The sequence below is a fragment of the Sceloporus occidentalis genome, unplaced genomic scaffold (assembly GCF_023333645.1).
Source record: "Sceloporus occidentalis isolate IW3139 unplaced genomic scaffold, rSceOcc1.0.p SCAF_11, whole genome shotgun sequence".
Classification (NCBI taxonomy): Eukaryota; Metazoa; Chordata; class Lepidosauria; order Squamata; family Phrynosomatidae; genus Sceloporus; species Sceloporus occidentalis.
The window spans coordinates 6,782,473-6,798,840 of record NW_028316991.1 but is presented as its reverse complement, the minus strand read 5'-3'; the positions used below and the strand labels follow the sequence as shown (position 1 = coordinate 6,798,840).

The following is a 16,368-nucleotide window of genomic DNA, read 5'->3' as shown; positions in this document are numbered from 1 at the left end:
TTCTATTGTGGTTTGTGTAGGCAATTTGCGTAAATCAGAGTATACAAGTTAAATTGGTAAAGTGACCCTTTAAAACAAATATATTGTCTGCAGACTTTGTACCTAACACCATATGATTGGAACAATTTTAGTAACAGAAACCAGCTGTCTTTAAGTGGGTTTCTCTCTGATTTTGCAGTACCCAGGCTTTGTTCTGTGGGTTGTGTAATGCAGAAGGCTCCCGTGGGAAATTTTATCATGCAAAATAAAGAAAAGGTGACGCGTTGTCCTTATTTCCAAAGGCTCCTAGCCTGTTGATTAATAACATTATGACTTCACGATGGGATGAAGTTACAGATCCCTGACGAAAACCCTTGCATGCACATGTCAGATGTTCATTTTATTTGTGAACGTATTAAAAATGTTAATTGAATGTGATTTGCAACAAAACCCAAGCCAATGCATAGAACACGAGAAAGACTATAGCTCCCTAGATGTTCAGCCAGCTCATGTGTGTTGTAGTCCACAGGAAATGAAATGCCAGAGTCTGCATTTCCTTGATAAAGTGTTAAAGAGGAACTGTGACCTTCACAGCTTCTAACATAACTAATTTCTTAAAACAACCTAACATTGCCTATATATGTTTATTTTTCAATCAGTATAATTAATTGGATATTTGATTAAAAAACTTCTACCTTATTGATGCTCAGATCTAAGGCAAAAGTGGAAGAATGAGCATTTCAGTTATTTGCCTGTACAAACAATGTGAGAAACAATCAATGGAACAAGTTAAGGGGACCGTAAACTGTCCCATGCAGTCTCAACAACAAAAATGCATATAACATTGTGCTTCTTCTTCTTCCTCTTGCCACTTCTAGAATATACCCAAACCTGCATCTCTTTCCATTGGTTCCTTTAAGGGTCACATGGTAGAACTATTTCACCCTGTTTATGTATTGGGATTATATACAGACCACCCTTGCCCTACTACCTTTATCCACTCCCCCGTCCCACCTCAAGGTAAATTCTTCAAGCAATTTATACTATCAATAACAAAATCCCATGGAGAGACTCACCAAAACTATCTGTCCCTGACCCTCAAGGCTCCACTTTTGACTTTTTTTCATGGTTACAAAATCTTAATGTTTCCACTTTACTCCCCTCCTCACTACCTACTCCCTGGATCCCACATTGTCCCAACTTCCTAATTGTTTCATCTTCCATAGTCCACATACTAACATGCATATTTAATCGTTGATTATCGTCTGGCACTCTCTTCTCCTCTTTAAAACACTTAATAGAATCCCATTCTCAAAATAGTACATTACACCCTTTACTCCTGTCCAATTACAATCCCCTATCAATCTTACCAATTGCCTTTAAGCTTCTTGAATGCATAGTCTACTCTCGGCCACCACTTTCTTAAATTTGCAATCTCCATTGGTTTTCCCCACCTTCTCAATGCAAACTGACCTTACTATTTAGTGATCTCAATATGGTAAAATCCAAAGGCCGTTCCTCTCTTCCTATTCTTCCCAACCTACCTGCCGCATCAGATACTTTTAACAACACCCTACTCTCCCCAGTGATGTAATTACTTTTTGGGCTGTCCCAGGCCCTGGTCAGCATCCAAGGTAAATAAAAGGGGCTGCTCCCTGAATATGATGTCATATCTCGACTTCAAAAGTTTAAATAGGCCAGTTGTGGAGATCTCCCCTGGAACTGGCACATTTGGTTTCACATTCTCTTGGTAGGGGGTGATCATGCTCCCTGGTGTGCTACTGCTCAGTGGGCCACTCTATGCCTTTAAGACAAAGCACCAGGATACAACCTCATATCCCTAAGCTCAGCATTTAGGAAAATGGCCATGTAGAGGGCAGCAAGGGGTGCTGACCCAAGTCAAGCCAATGGTGTTGCCCAAGGTAAATGCACCAAATTAACTCTGGATTCATTTATTTCTCTTACTATCCACATTAAGGAAGTAGCTAAAACTTGTGGCTTAATTCTTCAAAATATTGCTAAAATCCATTCCCTACTAGTGTAAACGCCACAGGCCAGAGACCTCCTTTCATAATGTATATCCTGCTTTTATGTGATTAAGCTTTCAGATCAAAAGTAATAAAATAACAGATCTTCTAAAATGTATTGGGTTAATTATATACCTGGGATGCAGGTAGGCGGTCCTACTGACATCATTGGGACACACACTGTTTTTAAGTTGGCGGAGAGTGGGGTGTGCTGCAACGCCACTCCTGTGACTCAGAGTTTCCCCTTATTGACCCGGATACGAGCCGCTTCACCCGGAGTGAAACCTGGAGAGTTCCCAGGTATGGTTAAGATACTAGAGAGTGGAACTGCACCATTAGGAACTCCATTTTAACCTTATTTCTGTACAAATGATCATTAGATCAACTTTACCCACACAATGTTCATCATCATTGTCTGTACGTTACCTAATTCCTCTGTAAAATGTTTTTTTCTGGGACATAACCATTATCAGCAGGTCTTGCCTGTTCAGAAACAGAAAATCTGGCACAATAATATGACAAATTCACTATAAGCAGCGCATGTTTTAAGTGACTTTTCTATCATGCATTAAATCACAAATACTGAGTGATAAATGGACCCCCAAAGCCTACTACTGCTTCCATGTTGCAGTTAAGAAATCCCTTCTGATACCTCCCCTGCATCATAATAATATTTCAATGCAGTTTCTGGAAGGCTGACACAATTTGGCAGCGGGATGAACTGGCAGTGGATGATGTCACCGCTCAGATAACGTGCTTCAGGAAGTGATTAAAAATGGAGGGGCGTTTGCAAAAAAACATTAACTTTACAAAGAAAGAATATAGAAGAAAACAACCCACAACAGAAAGGACAGAAAATTGATTTAAACTAAGACAGGTGCAATTACGTAGCAGACTCATCATATACTGAGTTTTGCTGGCAATATTTTCTTCCTGATGACCTTTAGAAGTTTGAATTCATTTTTCAATCAAACCGTCTGCACTATTGTTTATCATCACGCTCCTACTGTATATTTAATTTGTATACAGTGGATAGATCTGCACACTTCGTTAGTTTGGTTACCAATAGTTTGGTTGCCAACAGATAATCAAGATATCATAGCCGATCCAGACACACTGCTTAATGCTGAGAATTTGTGATGAATTTATCAGAAGAGACTTATGTTCTATAATGTCAGGCAATTAGTTCTAGGGCAAGAAAAAAATGATGTCTTGTCTTCACAGGTGTAAACTTTCCAGGAGAAAACCAGTTTGCGCTTGGCTGAAAAGAAGCCATAAATCTCATCCAAATATTTGCCTCTGGCAAAACACATTTGGGGATGTCTGCAGAGAGGAGGGGGATTTAATTGCATATATCAATATTCACATATACATTCAGACACACGTAATCTCGTATAGCTGTCAGCTAGATGCAAATCTACCAGATGCGTACGTATCTGTACATCTGCAGACCAGTGTCGCAATGCCTGTCCACCTCTAAATAGAGAGATGTGAAAATCTATGCTGTGCATACAAGTCCTACACATGTACTGTATAGGATAGGTTGTAATTTAAACCTAGACTTTGTTCTGTTCCAGTTTACAATATGATTGATTCCTGCCCTCATCACACTTTATTAGTTAGCCTGTCCTGCCTTTAGAACCATTATAGATGTAACAATACATTATACATGCTTCAACCATATCTCAGCATCTTGGACTTTTTGTCTATTGCATCTGAGGAGTCAGAGAGTACAGCGGTCTCTCAAAGCAGTGGATGCCTTGAAAAGTGATGTTGGTCCAGCAGGGGTGAACCTTGCCAAGGCCAGGATAACAGCAGAGGACATGGAGCAGTTGCATTCTGAGGGGTCACGTAGCATGCGACAATAATTTTCTCTGAGAAGTGATATCATTTCCGGGCGTGCATTTTATTGCGGGAGCTACAGACCACAAGGACCTTACAGCAGAGAGGTGGAAGATGTGGTAATTACTGGGTGTAGGTATATATATACATATATAGATATGTATATGAGTGCGTGTGTGTGTCTCTAGACATGTGTAGGGGGACTAAAAATACAAAAGGCAGACAAGCAAGATAAAAAGGGAAAGAAGATAGAAAAAACTGATGAAAAGATGTCAGCGAGTAGCACAAAAAGAGGTCAAAAGAAAACAACAGAAGAAAAGAAATGAGAAATGAATAAAACAGAAGGAAAACAAGACAGCAAAAAGCAGAACAAAATGCCAGAAAGGGCTTGCTAAAGGCAGAAAATTAAGAGAAGAGACCCTTCCTGTGTAATTACTCCAGGGCCCAAAGCTCCTTCATCTGGCCTTGCACCTTGCCTAGGTAATTGACCATTGACGATTTGGTCCCCATGTCTGTACATTTTGTTGTGGAGGTTCTACTCACAAAAGAACACCTTTCTCTTTCACACTTACCTAAAAATCATATAAACACATTTCCAGTCAAAAAATCAATCAACTCAAAGTATATTTCATCTTGGCTTATATTAGTAGAATTGAAATCAAGTAGAAGAGGTATTGTCGCATGGTCCTGCTTACTTAGCATCATCTGCCATCCCTCACCACACAAAGGAACATCTATCTTCAGAGTGGATCAGCCTCCTCTTTCCTGGTTGTAATGGGGTTTACAGAACAGGATAGTGAATACATGTATATTAAAAATACACTGTACCAGAGCAGCATTTAACAGATGAGGCACATGATTTCCATGATTGATTATTATAACTTCCCTTAGGTTGAAGCACAGGGTAATAGTTTTTTTGCAACCAAATGCCGCCAAATTCACCACTGCTATAATTATAAAGCATGTTGAAATAATTCCCATCTTTTAAAGTAAATATCTATAAAAAAAAATTGCACTGATTGAAAATAAAAAAACACAAGCTTTATGTAGTTAAATGGGAACCTTGTCCTAGTTTTACATGTTTTTGTATTGTTCTGTGGTCTGTATACACACAGATTATCTTTATTTATGTCAAGGCTACAAAAATAGTAGCTTCATTAACATTTTATCGATAGTACTCACCTACCCGTGATCCTATTCGGAAGAGAGTTATCATTAACTGGAATCTTCTCAGAGATAGGAATACGGCACCCGATTGCATCACGTGTGAAAAGTATGCAATGTAAAAAATACATTACTATTGAGTCATGAAACCAGCAGTTTGGGAATAACCTTTTTCATACTGTGAACTAACCAAAAAAAAACAAAAAAACCATATCTGTGACAAGTAAAGTAGCCTTTGGTGTCAGCAATTTGCAAAAATAATTTGCCACATATAGTGTCATACACCATAAGATACATATTGTTGCAAGAACCTCAAAATGTCTTTTTTTTGCACCATACTTAAATATATCACTTTTGGCATAAGCTCGGACACTGTCTCTTAGAGTCCAAAGTCCCACTAGGAAAGGCGGCACACATCTGTTGCAAATACTAAAGGATGTGCATGAATATTTTACATTTTCCTGTTCTTCTCTTTCAAGTAACCAAAAACCTACTTCGCACACATTGCAAGGTACTCTACTGATGCTATACATAAGCCACATACAGAACACAATAATGAATGTTTCCCTTTAAGAACCCCCTTTAAAAGCAATGACAGCAATTTATTAAGGGTAAGAGTATTTGGGATCCTAGTGGCCAGGGTCAGGGCTTGCACTTTTGCTATCAGAAGCACAAAGAGGTCCAGGAGCATTGAAGCCGGGTGGCTCAAGCGTGCCCCCCACCTCCAGGACCAGGGGCAGCTGCCCCTCGTAGCCCCACAGAAGTTAATACCCTGGGAGAGGGGGCCATAGAAGTGAAAAGTCATCCACTTTGTATTTTTTTTATTCTTGCAATTTAAATTCAAATGACTCACACGTATTTTTCTCTTTGCGTTAAACAATTACTACGCTGGGAGACAATTTGGTAAATGAATTGAGTTTGCGGACTCGGAACTCTAGAGGCTAGTTAGAAATGTTATAAAACGTGTGTGTTCCCTATTATGCATACCTTCGTACCACAAGCTAAACACCAAGTTATAAAAATATTTTGATGCACAGAAATGAGGCAAGTAATGGTAAAAAATCCATGACTGCTACCATTAGACTAAATCTTTCATGACTGCTGTACATAGGTTTATGCAATTTAATTGACAATTTAAGAGAAATATGTGACAATATAGGGCTTTTATCCTTGATCAGCATCCTCAGCACAATTCTTCATCAAGCATTTGTCATGTTTTCTTTATGTTGCTATAAATTGCCATAACTGGTTGTGCGCATAATGTGGTAAGATTCAGGATTTCCATTACTTGTTACTTTCCGAGGAAAAAAAGCAAAATAAATAAATAAAAAATGACTATTTCATTTCCAATTGCTAAACCGCCTCCATCACAATGAGAAGTAATTGTTTACAGGAATATGATATGATAAATTAGACACTTTTAATGAATGTAATGTTGCAGTTGTCCCCCTCCACTCTAAAAACTCCTTTCCCATAAAGGGGCACTCCAACCACCATAGGTACTTTTAGGCATATTATAGCCGAGAGGTCCCTTTAAATTTTCATGATGTCCCCCTTACAGATGCATCGGGGGGGGGGGGTCATCCTGCAGAATACACTTTCTTTATTTGCAATTTTTCCCCACCCTCCATCTAAAAATGAGTATTTCGTTTAGGTGAGTTACTTTTACTATCTGGTTTGGACACTATAGGGAAATAATGGGAAGAAAACATTCTTTATGTATTTTTGCAACTTTATCATGTTATGAAAAGCTTAAGATGGCCAGAAAAAAATATATTATATACAGTTTATTGTGTGTGTGTGTATATATATATATATATTTATATATATATATATACACACACACAGTATATTGTGATGATATTCACCAATTTTGGGCACAGACTTTCAAAGGTTTATAGCCTAACTATAACAAAACTACAAAAAATGGCCCAGCCTTAGCACTCAAAAGGTTAAAGGAACATTCCGGTCTAAGCTTCATTGGCTGTAGCAATTTTCATTCATTTAAACTTAAGAGGGGAGAAGAAACTGAGACAAATGAAGAAACTGAGGCAAAATAGACTCAAGTGTACATAAAACATGGGGACTAGGCTCCTTTAATTAGACAATCCCTTGCTGTATGTTGTAGATTTACTGAAAAACTGTTATCTGTATATAGTTTCTATCTGGGACGTCTGCCAGTTTAATGTGACTCATTTGGTTATATGAGGATCAGTGTTTGGAGTAGGGAGGAACGACAGCTAACATGGAGCTCAAGTAAAATAAATGTTCAACTATGTTTATTTTAAATGCACACCTGCCTTCTCCTTATTTAAAAAACACAAATTTAGTTTGATTGCATTTTTTAAACAACCGATGCATTTTTTAAAGTAGATTTCCCCGTATTACCTTATTATATATGGGTCGGCAGTTTTAGGGGCACTATTTGCAACCTGATTATAAGGCGACTGTCACCGTCATTGCCTGGGAGTGACACATCTTTCAGGCCCAATATCTAAAAATGGGCCACCGGGGCCTTTTTTCTTTAGTAGGTACGCTATAACTGTGGTTTATCTGGACTAAGTCCCCCTTGGCCTGTCTGCTGCCACTGGTGGTAGTATAGGAGCAAAAAGGGAGAAGGAAAGAGGGGGGGAGAGGGAGAGAAGGGGGGAGTGGAGGGGAGAGAAGGGGGAAGAGAACCTTTGACAGGACTACCATGTGTTCTTCATTGATAGGACCCCTGAGTAACGATTCATTCTTTAAATATTATGAATTTTAAATGGCTTACCTAAATATCTTTGTGACTAAGTGAATAAGTGACTATTATTTAGTGACTAACATTCTCACTAGCAGCGGTAATTGCAAACACATTCACTAAATATGAATCCCCCTCAATGTTCCAGTTTGATGACGATCCCCCCCAACAGCTGTGTGTTACTGTCAGTTCTGACACATGCAGCTTTGAACCAGAATAGTGAGTCGTTACATACGGTGAGGTTTCCTCAAATATGTAACAATCTATTATCCAGGACAAATTCTGTTCTTCTTGCAAAAACAAACTGGATTTGATCCTTCATGATGTATTCTTAATTCAGTAAAATGTTTTTTTATATTATCAGTTAAAGCACTGGACCACAGATCCTTCAATCCTTAACAAAGGACCACTTGATACATGTGTAATGGACATGGAAACCAACGGTAGCACTTTCCTCTCAAGAAACCCATGCCCACGGCGTTACCCCTCAGCCCTCAGGTATATCACATCTCCTGGAGGACACTAAGCTGGGGAGTGGGGAGAGGGGCAAATGCATATGGGGGGATGCTGCAGGGGTTCATGCATTTGTAAAATGATCCACATGAAAATTTTAAAGGGACTTTACAGATATCATATACATTAAAGTGCACAGAATGCCTGAAGGGTCCCTTTAATAGGGAGAAATAATTCAGATCAGTAAGATGGAACCCAGTGGCATACATATATATTATTGTGTGTCATTGTATTGTATATATTCTAAATATTATGGTTCGTTAAATCTTTGAGAAAACTTTACCATTTAATCACTAACCTTTACTACTTGTCAAAGTCCTTGGGAACCCTTATAAGATTCTGATGAGCATTCTATATGTAAAGACGGAGGGTTTATCAGGGTCCATGGCATAAGTGTTTAAATAAGATTTTTTTTTACATTGAGCTTGTTCCTGAGATCCAAATGCTTTTGCTTTTTGGCAGATTATAGACTTTGGGTAGAGGCCATATAGTAATGAGCACGTCATCCTTCTGGCAGGGACCACAAGTTTTATTTGGTGCAAATTGTATGGTACTCAAACATTAATTATGGCACATGCTTTGATAAAATACTGCAATGCAGATGCTTGTTATTAGAGCCAAGCAACTAATGCATATATAATAGATCTGTCAATAAAGCCAGTGTCACCTAAGAAACATTAAAGGGCCACGCTCCAGCCATCATATGCACTTTAATGCACATGACAGCTAAGCGGTCCCTTTCCAAGTTTCCATGTGGTCTCCACTGCAAATGCATGGATGGATTCTACAGAATGCACCATACACATTTTCCGTACCCAGCTTTTTAGCTTGTTGTCACAATGTCTGATCCCTGCATGGAGGACAGGGATTTGTTGGACCAAAACCTAGAACCTTTGCCAAGCCAATGCTGGAGCTAAGTGTCAGCAAGCAATGTGTTTGGCCGAGCACATCTCCTGCTGCCAGTAAGCTCCAGCGCTGGCTTGGCGAGGGTTCCAGGAGGGGAACCAACAAGACCCATGTGCCCATAAGCAGAAAGCACTTTGTACCCTTTAGTTACTAAATAAATCAATTAACCAAATGTAATTGATAATTGCATTTGATTTCACTAGAGACACACACAGCCCTGTCCTAGCATCAATTAAAAAGCTGCACATCTATCTCGATCTAAAGAAATTCAACAAAAGATGAGAAACAAAGTAATTGACATCCATCAGTCTGGAAAGGGTTACAAAGCCACTTCTAATGCCCTGGGACTCCAGCGAACCCTCCAAGAAGAGCGTGCCAAGGATCCTCCACAGCGATGTAAAACACTCATTGCCAGATATCGCAAACATTTGATTGCCGCACAATAAGTTATTCTAGTTTATGGGGCAATTTCTTTTTCACATGGGTGATATAGGTTTTGATTAACTCTTTACCTTCAGTAAATTAAATTATCATTTAAAAGCTGCATTTTGCATTTACTCACGTTCTCTTTGTTTGATATTAAAATTAGTTGGATGAGCTGAAACATCTAACGTGACAAATAATCAAAAATAGAAGAAATCGGTAAGGTGCAAATACTTTTTCACAGGGCTCTATAGAATAACAACAATTTTTGTTCATATTTTACAAAATGTGCGTTTTTGGTTCCTATATTGGGTTTCTATAGCATAACTGTGGTGTTTAACCCCATCTTATATGCAATATGTTGTGTAAGTTACATGGCAATCTTCATGTATGAAAAGTTTGCCAAGGCAGGTTGGGTCTTTTCAGAAAAAGATTTCTTTTTTTGCTACCTTTATTATTTGGTTTGGCATATTTAGGGAAATTGTACAAATTATATATAAATGTTTGCATTCTGCGCTGTAACTGCATACAAGCCAAAGAATGCCGTAGATCAGCGTTAACTCGCATTAAGATAGCAAATATTAACCCCATATTAAACGCTCTCACAGGAGGCTGCCATCTAAAATTACCCAGAATCAAAAAGCCAGCACGATTTGTCGTTTAGTGAAGTGGGAAGAGAACCGCTTCAAAGCCCTAAAAGCCTCGTTCAATGACAACACGCTGTAAACACACACCGAAACGTTGTGAATGCAGCACATCGAGGACGCGTTCAGCAGCGCTACGTGTATTGCCCTTCTTGGCTTTCCGTAGTTTTCTTAGTCTGTCACGTGATTGGAGCCAACGCGGAAGTAGAATTGTGAGCGAGCTGTTTGTGACATCTGCCAAAGTGCCCTGTGAGTCCTCTCCGTTCTATCCATTTATGTGCAATAAACATACAGCAGTGTTAAACATGTCTGCTATAGGGTCCATGCATACGGCAACATTCACAACGCATACATTTATGCGGCTAATACTATAACCACTAGAGCATACCAAGTTGTTTATTTACTTATATATGTGTATGTATTTAGCCAAAGAAGAATGTAGATATTTTAATTTTTTCCCTGGAAAAGGTGGCGCTGTTTTGGTAGCATGTAGTTTAAACATTGTGGAAGGTGGCATCATCTAACTTCTTGTTCTCAACTTGGCTGTCTCCTCTCTCACCCTTACAAAGGCTGCCTGATCCAATCGGCCATTTAAACAACAGGCACAAGATAGGGTAATGGGATGAATCAGGCCCAGGCTGCCTATCTGGCACATTGGGCAAATCCCCAGTGGGCCACTGACCAACAGCACCACACAACCAATCTGCCACTCCAGTAGCTGGATATGCCTGGCCATAGGCTACCGGAGCATACAAACGTAGCACGTGGCAGTGCATAAACCTGCCGTCTGCCACACTTATGGCATCAGGTCATCATTAAAATGCCAGGGCTGACCTGTTATTGCCCATAGGGACCAGGGGGGAATAATCTGCAGATCTTGATGAAAATGAATTAAAACTATATTTCCCCAGTAGTATACACTCAAGGTGTGCTTTATTGCATATACTGTATGCGGCATACTTTAATCCATAAGCACAGTTACACTGGTTTAATGGTATAATGTATGGAATTGTAAGATGTATGAAGGGCTAGACTGGGATGCTGGGCAGATGGCTGGCAGGACCAGCATACTTGCTGCTGCAGTAATGGATCAGGTCCTGCAATATGCGGCTTCCAGCTAGATACACACAAACATAACGTGCTTCTGCTGCCATCACAATGCCAGGGTCACCCCCGGCCCGGCACTGGATCTAGGATTTGGGAAATGTTTGAGATTTTATTAAATAACGCAGCTTGTGTAGAGGTAACTAGCCATTCGAGTCATACTTGCTTATTTTAGATAAACGATGTAGTGCACTAGCATTGTCTTTATTACCGTGCAGAGGAGTTATAACATTAAAATAGTTTTAGACAAATATATACATAATGTAGCATTATGTACATATGTAACCTGGCAGATACTGAGGTGTCATTTAATATTATTGCCTGCATTGGATGTAATATAGTGTTCATATTATTGTAAAATCTTGACAACTTTGTGAAATGTTCTGAAGGGAACTTAAACCACCTCTTCCATTGATATAGCCTGCTAGCCTGGTTAGTCACTCTTGAACCAAATCTCTAGGCACTCATGGAGCACCCAGCAGCTGACAGCCACTGGGCATGCCTACTAACTGCATTCTCCACCAAAATACTGCTCAGATTTCACTGACGTTGCAATCGTTCATCAAGCATTTGAGCTCGATATGTCCAGTTTGTTTTGTAGAGTGAAATATAATGAGTTAGTGATGCAAGTTCAGTTTGTTTGAATGACCCTTGAAAAAATGTAGACATTACAGCATTGTAAAACTTTGTCCTGAAACGTATAATTCTTATTTACGGTATGCCAACCAGCATTCGCTATTCAAAGCAATGTATTTAACTATTATCCTCTAATAAATCAAAATGCTCAATAAACATATTCTAGGAAATAAAATAACTGTCAAATTTAGTGTATAACACGTTTTTAATGTAATATAACCGTGTAAACATCCCACTGAATAGTGTGTGTATGAATGGGTTCATCCATTGTCATATTGGAGAAATCATACAGACGACTGCAGTGTGAGGTCACCACCACATTTTATAAAGCAAGATGCACAACTTAGCTTCTTTTGTATGGCTTTTCTTTTTTTATTGGTGCATTGACCTCAAGAAAATGATCCTCCCTTTGTTTCCATGTTTTGTGTATTTATCCATAGTCATCCTTTGTTGAAACCTGATGTTCCTGTGATCTTCACCAAAAGTCATTAGGTAGCTAAGAGCAATGCATCTTTTTTATTTTTTAGAAATAGAATCTTGGGCCATTGGGCTATGTTCTTCTCACCTATCCAAACTATTCTTTGTCTGGCTATCACAATGAAGCTCGTCTCCAGGATCAATCTGTAAAAATAAAGTACATCCTGAATTCTTTACATATCAAGACATCATCTGTTCCTTAGAAGGTCTAAAAATTAGGTAAAAACAATCTTAGATAAACAACACGTGACATATTAAACTGTGATTTATTCAACAGAAATGAAGCCAAAATGGACAAGCCATGTGTGAAAAACTAAGTACACTTTAGCAATAGCTTTTAGAACCACCTTTATCAGCGATAACTTGATATAATCGTTTTCTGTATGACTTTATCAGTCTCTCATATCACTCATGTCCTGCCATAGCATTTCAATCAGGTTGAGGTCTGGATATATATATATATATGTATTATGTACACTATAATATTTAGTCATGTTATAACAGATTAAGGGCCATAGTAAATAATAGTTTCTATTTCAATCACAGAAATAATTCTTATTTATCTGAATAAATTTCCTTGAACTTTACTCCTTGTATAAACAGAGGAAATATGTGTGAAAATGCTTCCTTGGTATTAATAATAACTGTGCCTTATCAATGTCAGCTGATTTATATATATATAAACTTATAGTCTGAAATCAAAGTATACTAATGAAATCTGATTTTCTATGAGTAAATTATGTTCAGGTTAAATAACTCCTATGTATTATCCTTTTTTCCCTTTTAGCGGGCAACATGGCAGCATCTAAAACCAATATGGAAGAAATTAATCCTGTGCTAAGAATAAGTCAACTGGATGCTATTGAGTTAAACAAGGCATTAGAGCAATTGATCTGGTCCCAGTTTAGCAATTGTTTTCAAGGATTTAAACCAGGAATTTTGACCCGTTTTGAACCAGAACTTAAAGCGTTTTTATGGCTCTTCTTATGGAGATATACTGTGTACTCTAAGAATGCTACAGTTGGCCAGGCAATTTTGGATATCCAATACAAAAATGATCTAGCGCAGACTAAAAAGTACAGGCCATTGAATAAGCAGCAGAAATTATGGTTTGCCCTATTCACAATTGGTGGCAAATGGTTGGAGGAGAGGTCGTACGATTTGTTCAGTAACCACCCCCTTGGCTTATCATTTCAGAAAACAAAATACTTCATTGGTCTCCTGTCTGGACTTCTGAAGCTTAGCAGCCTTCTAAATGTTTTAATCTTTCTACAGCAAGGAAAGTTTGCAACATTGACAGAGCGGTTTCTAGGAATCCGTTCAGTTTTCAGCAAGCCTCAAAATGTTCGGCAAATAGGATTTGAATATATGAACAGAGAAATTATGTGGCATGGGTTTGCTGAATTCCTGATCTTTCTTTTGCCGCTAATTAACACTCAGAAACTGAAGTCAAAGTTGTTCTCTTGGTGTAAACCTATCAAAGGGCACACTCGCAATGACCCCTCGTTAGCAGTGCATTGCAAGGAATGTTGTTTGTGTGGGGAATGGCCTACCATGCCTCATACCATTGGCTGTCCACATGTCTTTTGTTATTACTGTATAAAAAGCCATTCTATGTCTGACATGTATTTTACGTGCCCCAAGTGCAGCTCACAGGTACACAACCTACAGCCACTGGAATTTAAGATTGAAATTTCTGAAGTACACACTTTGTAGATGCTTTCTTTTATGTATAATCATGATAAGAACATGAATATGACCATATCGACCCAAAGGAAAGTACGGAAAGCCTACACAAAATTGCAAAATGAGCAGCATGACAATTTTAAAGGGACCACATATCTTTCATATGCAGTAAAGTGCATTTGATGGCTGGAGTGCTCCTTTAATCGGCTGCAACCATTTTTTATTGATAATGCTGGGATATATATATATATATCATTAAGATAAATCCCAAAGAAATAGCACAGAAGCTTTTTAAGTTTCTGTAGCAGCCACCAGTGCCTTCTTTTGTGTTACAAGTCAAAAAAAAAATATGAATGAGGGAAAATTTTACCTAATGAAACATTTTTTTCTGTGCACGGTTTGGACCTTTATCAATACTGGGAATTTTCTAATGGTGCATTTAGTTACAAAAGTGTTTAAGCAGAGTACAAAGTTATTTTCAATGTAATCTCTGTAATGTTATGTCGCTGCGGCTGCAGCGCATCTGCGTTTGGCCTGATCACGTAGAACTCGGATGAAGGGTCTTCAAGCTTAAGATAAAAACAAGTAGGATTATGCATTTATTTTTTATACACAAGGCTCATATTATCAGTGAAAAGAGTGTTTGTTTGTATTTGTTACAGAACCGTTTATGAAGAAGGGATTGACTTTTTATTTTCATAGTCATTTGCTTCCTCCCTCTGATCACAGATACTAACTTTTCTGGCATCACTTTGTAACACAATATCTAAAATGCTGGTAAAGATTTTCTATATTCAATATTGTGTGAAGTTGATCTTGTTTAATTAAACAGACATGTAATTTGTTAAGTGAATGTTCTTGCCGTTTTTGAAGCCTACTTTGTAAAATAAAACTAATATTTGAACAAAACATATTACATTCATTTACTGTGATCTTGACACAAGCCATTCGGTGTTGAATATGTTTACAAGGAATGAAATTTTTTATATTGTATTCCAGCCTTGTAGCCCAGTACTTTTAATGGCACCATCACCAATTTGTCTTTGTCCTACTGTGCTCTTCTAAGGTCACTGGGAGCTGCCTTACCTTTGGTGATTATAGCAGCTATTTTTTATTTTATTTTAAAATAAAACTTCTTTTCAGTTAATTCACTGGTGCAAGTCTATACTGACAGTGCCTTCTATTGCAGTCTATGAAGGCTGAGTACATTGTGTAAATGGGCCAGTCTACAATTACAGGTTTTCCTAGACTGCGTACGTAAAGTGCAGGACTCCTTAGGAATGCATAGACTTCACCTTCACTGACATGTGGTGTTCCTAAGACACTATGCAAACTCATTGGGGCCCCATGGTGTATGACCCAACAGTCTGGTTGCACCCTTTCCCAAGTTCAATTTTTAACTTTAGCAAGTAGATACAAAAATCATGGATAATGAAGACACACATAGAATGTAATGTGAGGAGGAGCACATAAGGGGCATATGAATGTTTCTGGGTATCTGGTTCCTTTAGTTATGGTCTTCAATCCAACAGAAATGTAGCAGTTAATCTCTAGGATTTATTTTTGTAACGTTACAAAATGTGTAAATTGGATGCATTTTTTTCAGTTTAGTTATTTAAAATCAAGGGGAACAGTGTTTCAAATTTTGTTAAAAGGAAACAAAGCCACATCTTGCCTTTTGTGAAAATCCATTTTGTTATTTATTATAGAGTAGAGTAGCAATTTTGTAGAAACTAATATTTTTCTCAAAAATCACTTTTTCTGTTCAGTGGTAGACAAACAATGGGTGCATTTTGCAAATGGACAAACGTGTCGTGCAGTGCAAGTACCTCAGCATACTGTTCTACTTAAGGCATCTGAAACAGTAATAAGGTGATATATCTGTAACAAGTGTAAGGGCATGTCCATTATTAAAGCTTCACGCGGTCGCCTTCTCATGGACATTGGTCACATATGTAGGGCTGCAACTAACGATTATTTTAATAATCGATTAATTGGCCGATTATTTTTTCGATTAATCGGATAAAAAAATGCAATTTTTTTTCAATTTAAAATAATGTAATAAAAAACGTACAATTTACACTTTCATCTCTTTATTGCAATGGCCTCTCTCTATTCACCTTCTTATTTTACTGACATAATAAAAGCTACAAGAACCCAAACACAGTGTTTCTCAAGCTAGGTTTTAATACAAAGTTATTAGTAAATATTAATTCATATGTTAACTATTTTT

The 16,368-nt window shown here is 38.0% G+C and overlaps 1 protein-coding gene across 1 annotated transcript; it reads left to right on the top strand.

The window, feature by feature from the left end:
- The first annotated feature begins 13,244 nt into the window (after window positions 1-13,244).
- On the top strand, window positions 13,245-14,165 carry LOC149305490 (peroxisome biogenesis factor 2). Its single transcript, XM_089477615.1, has one exon. The coding sequence runs from the start codon at window positions 13,245-13,247 to the stop codon at window positions 14,163-14,165; it is 921 nt and encodes a 306-aa protein (XP_089333741.1).
- The last annotated feature ends 2,203 nt before the right edge of the window (window positions 14,166-16,368 follow it).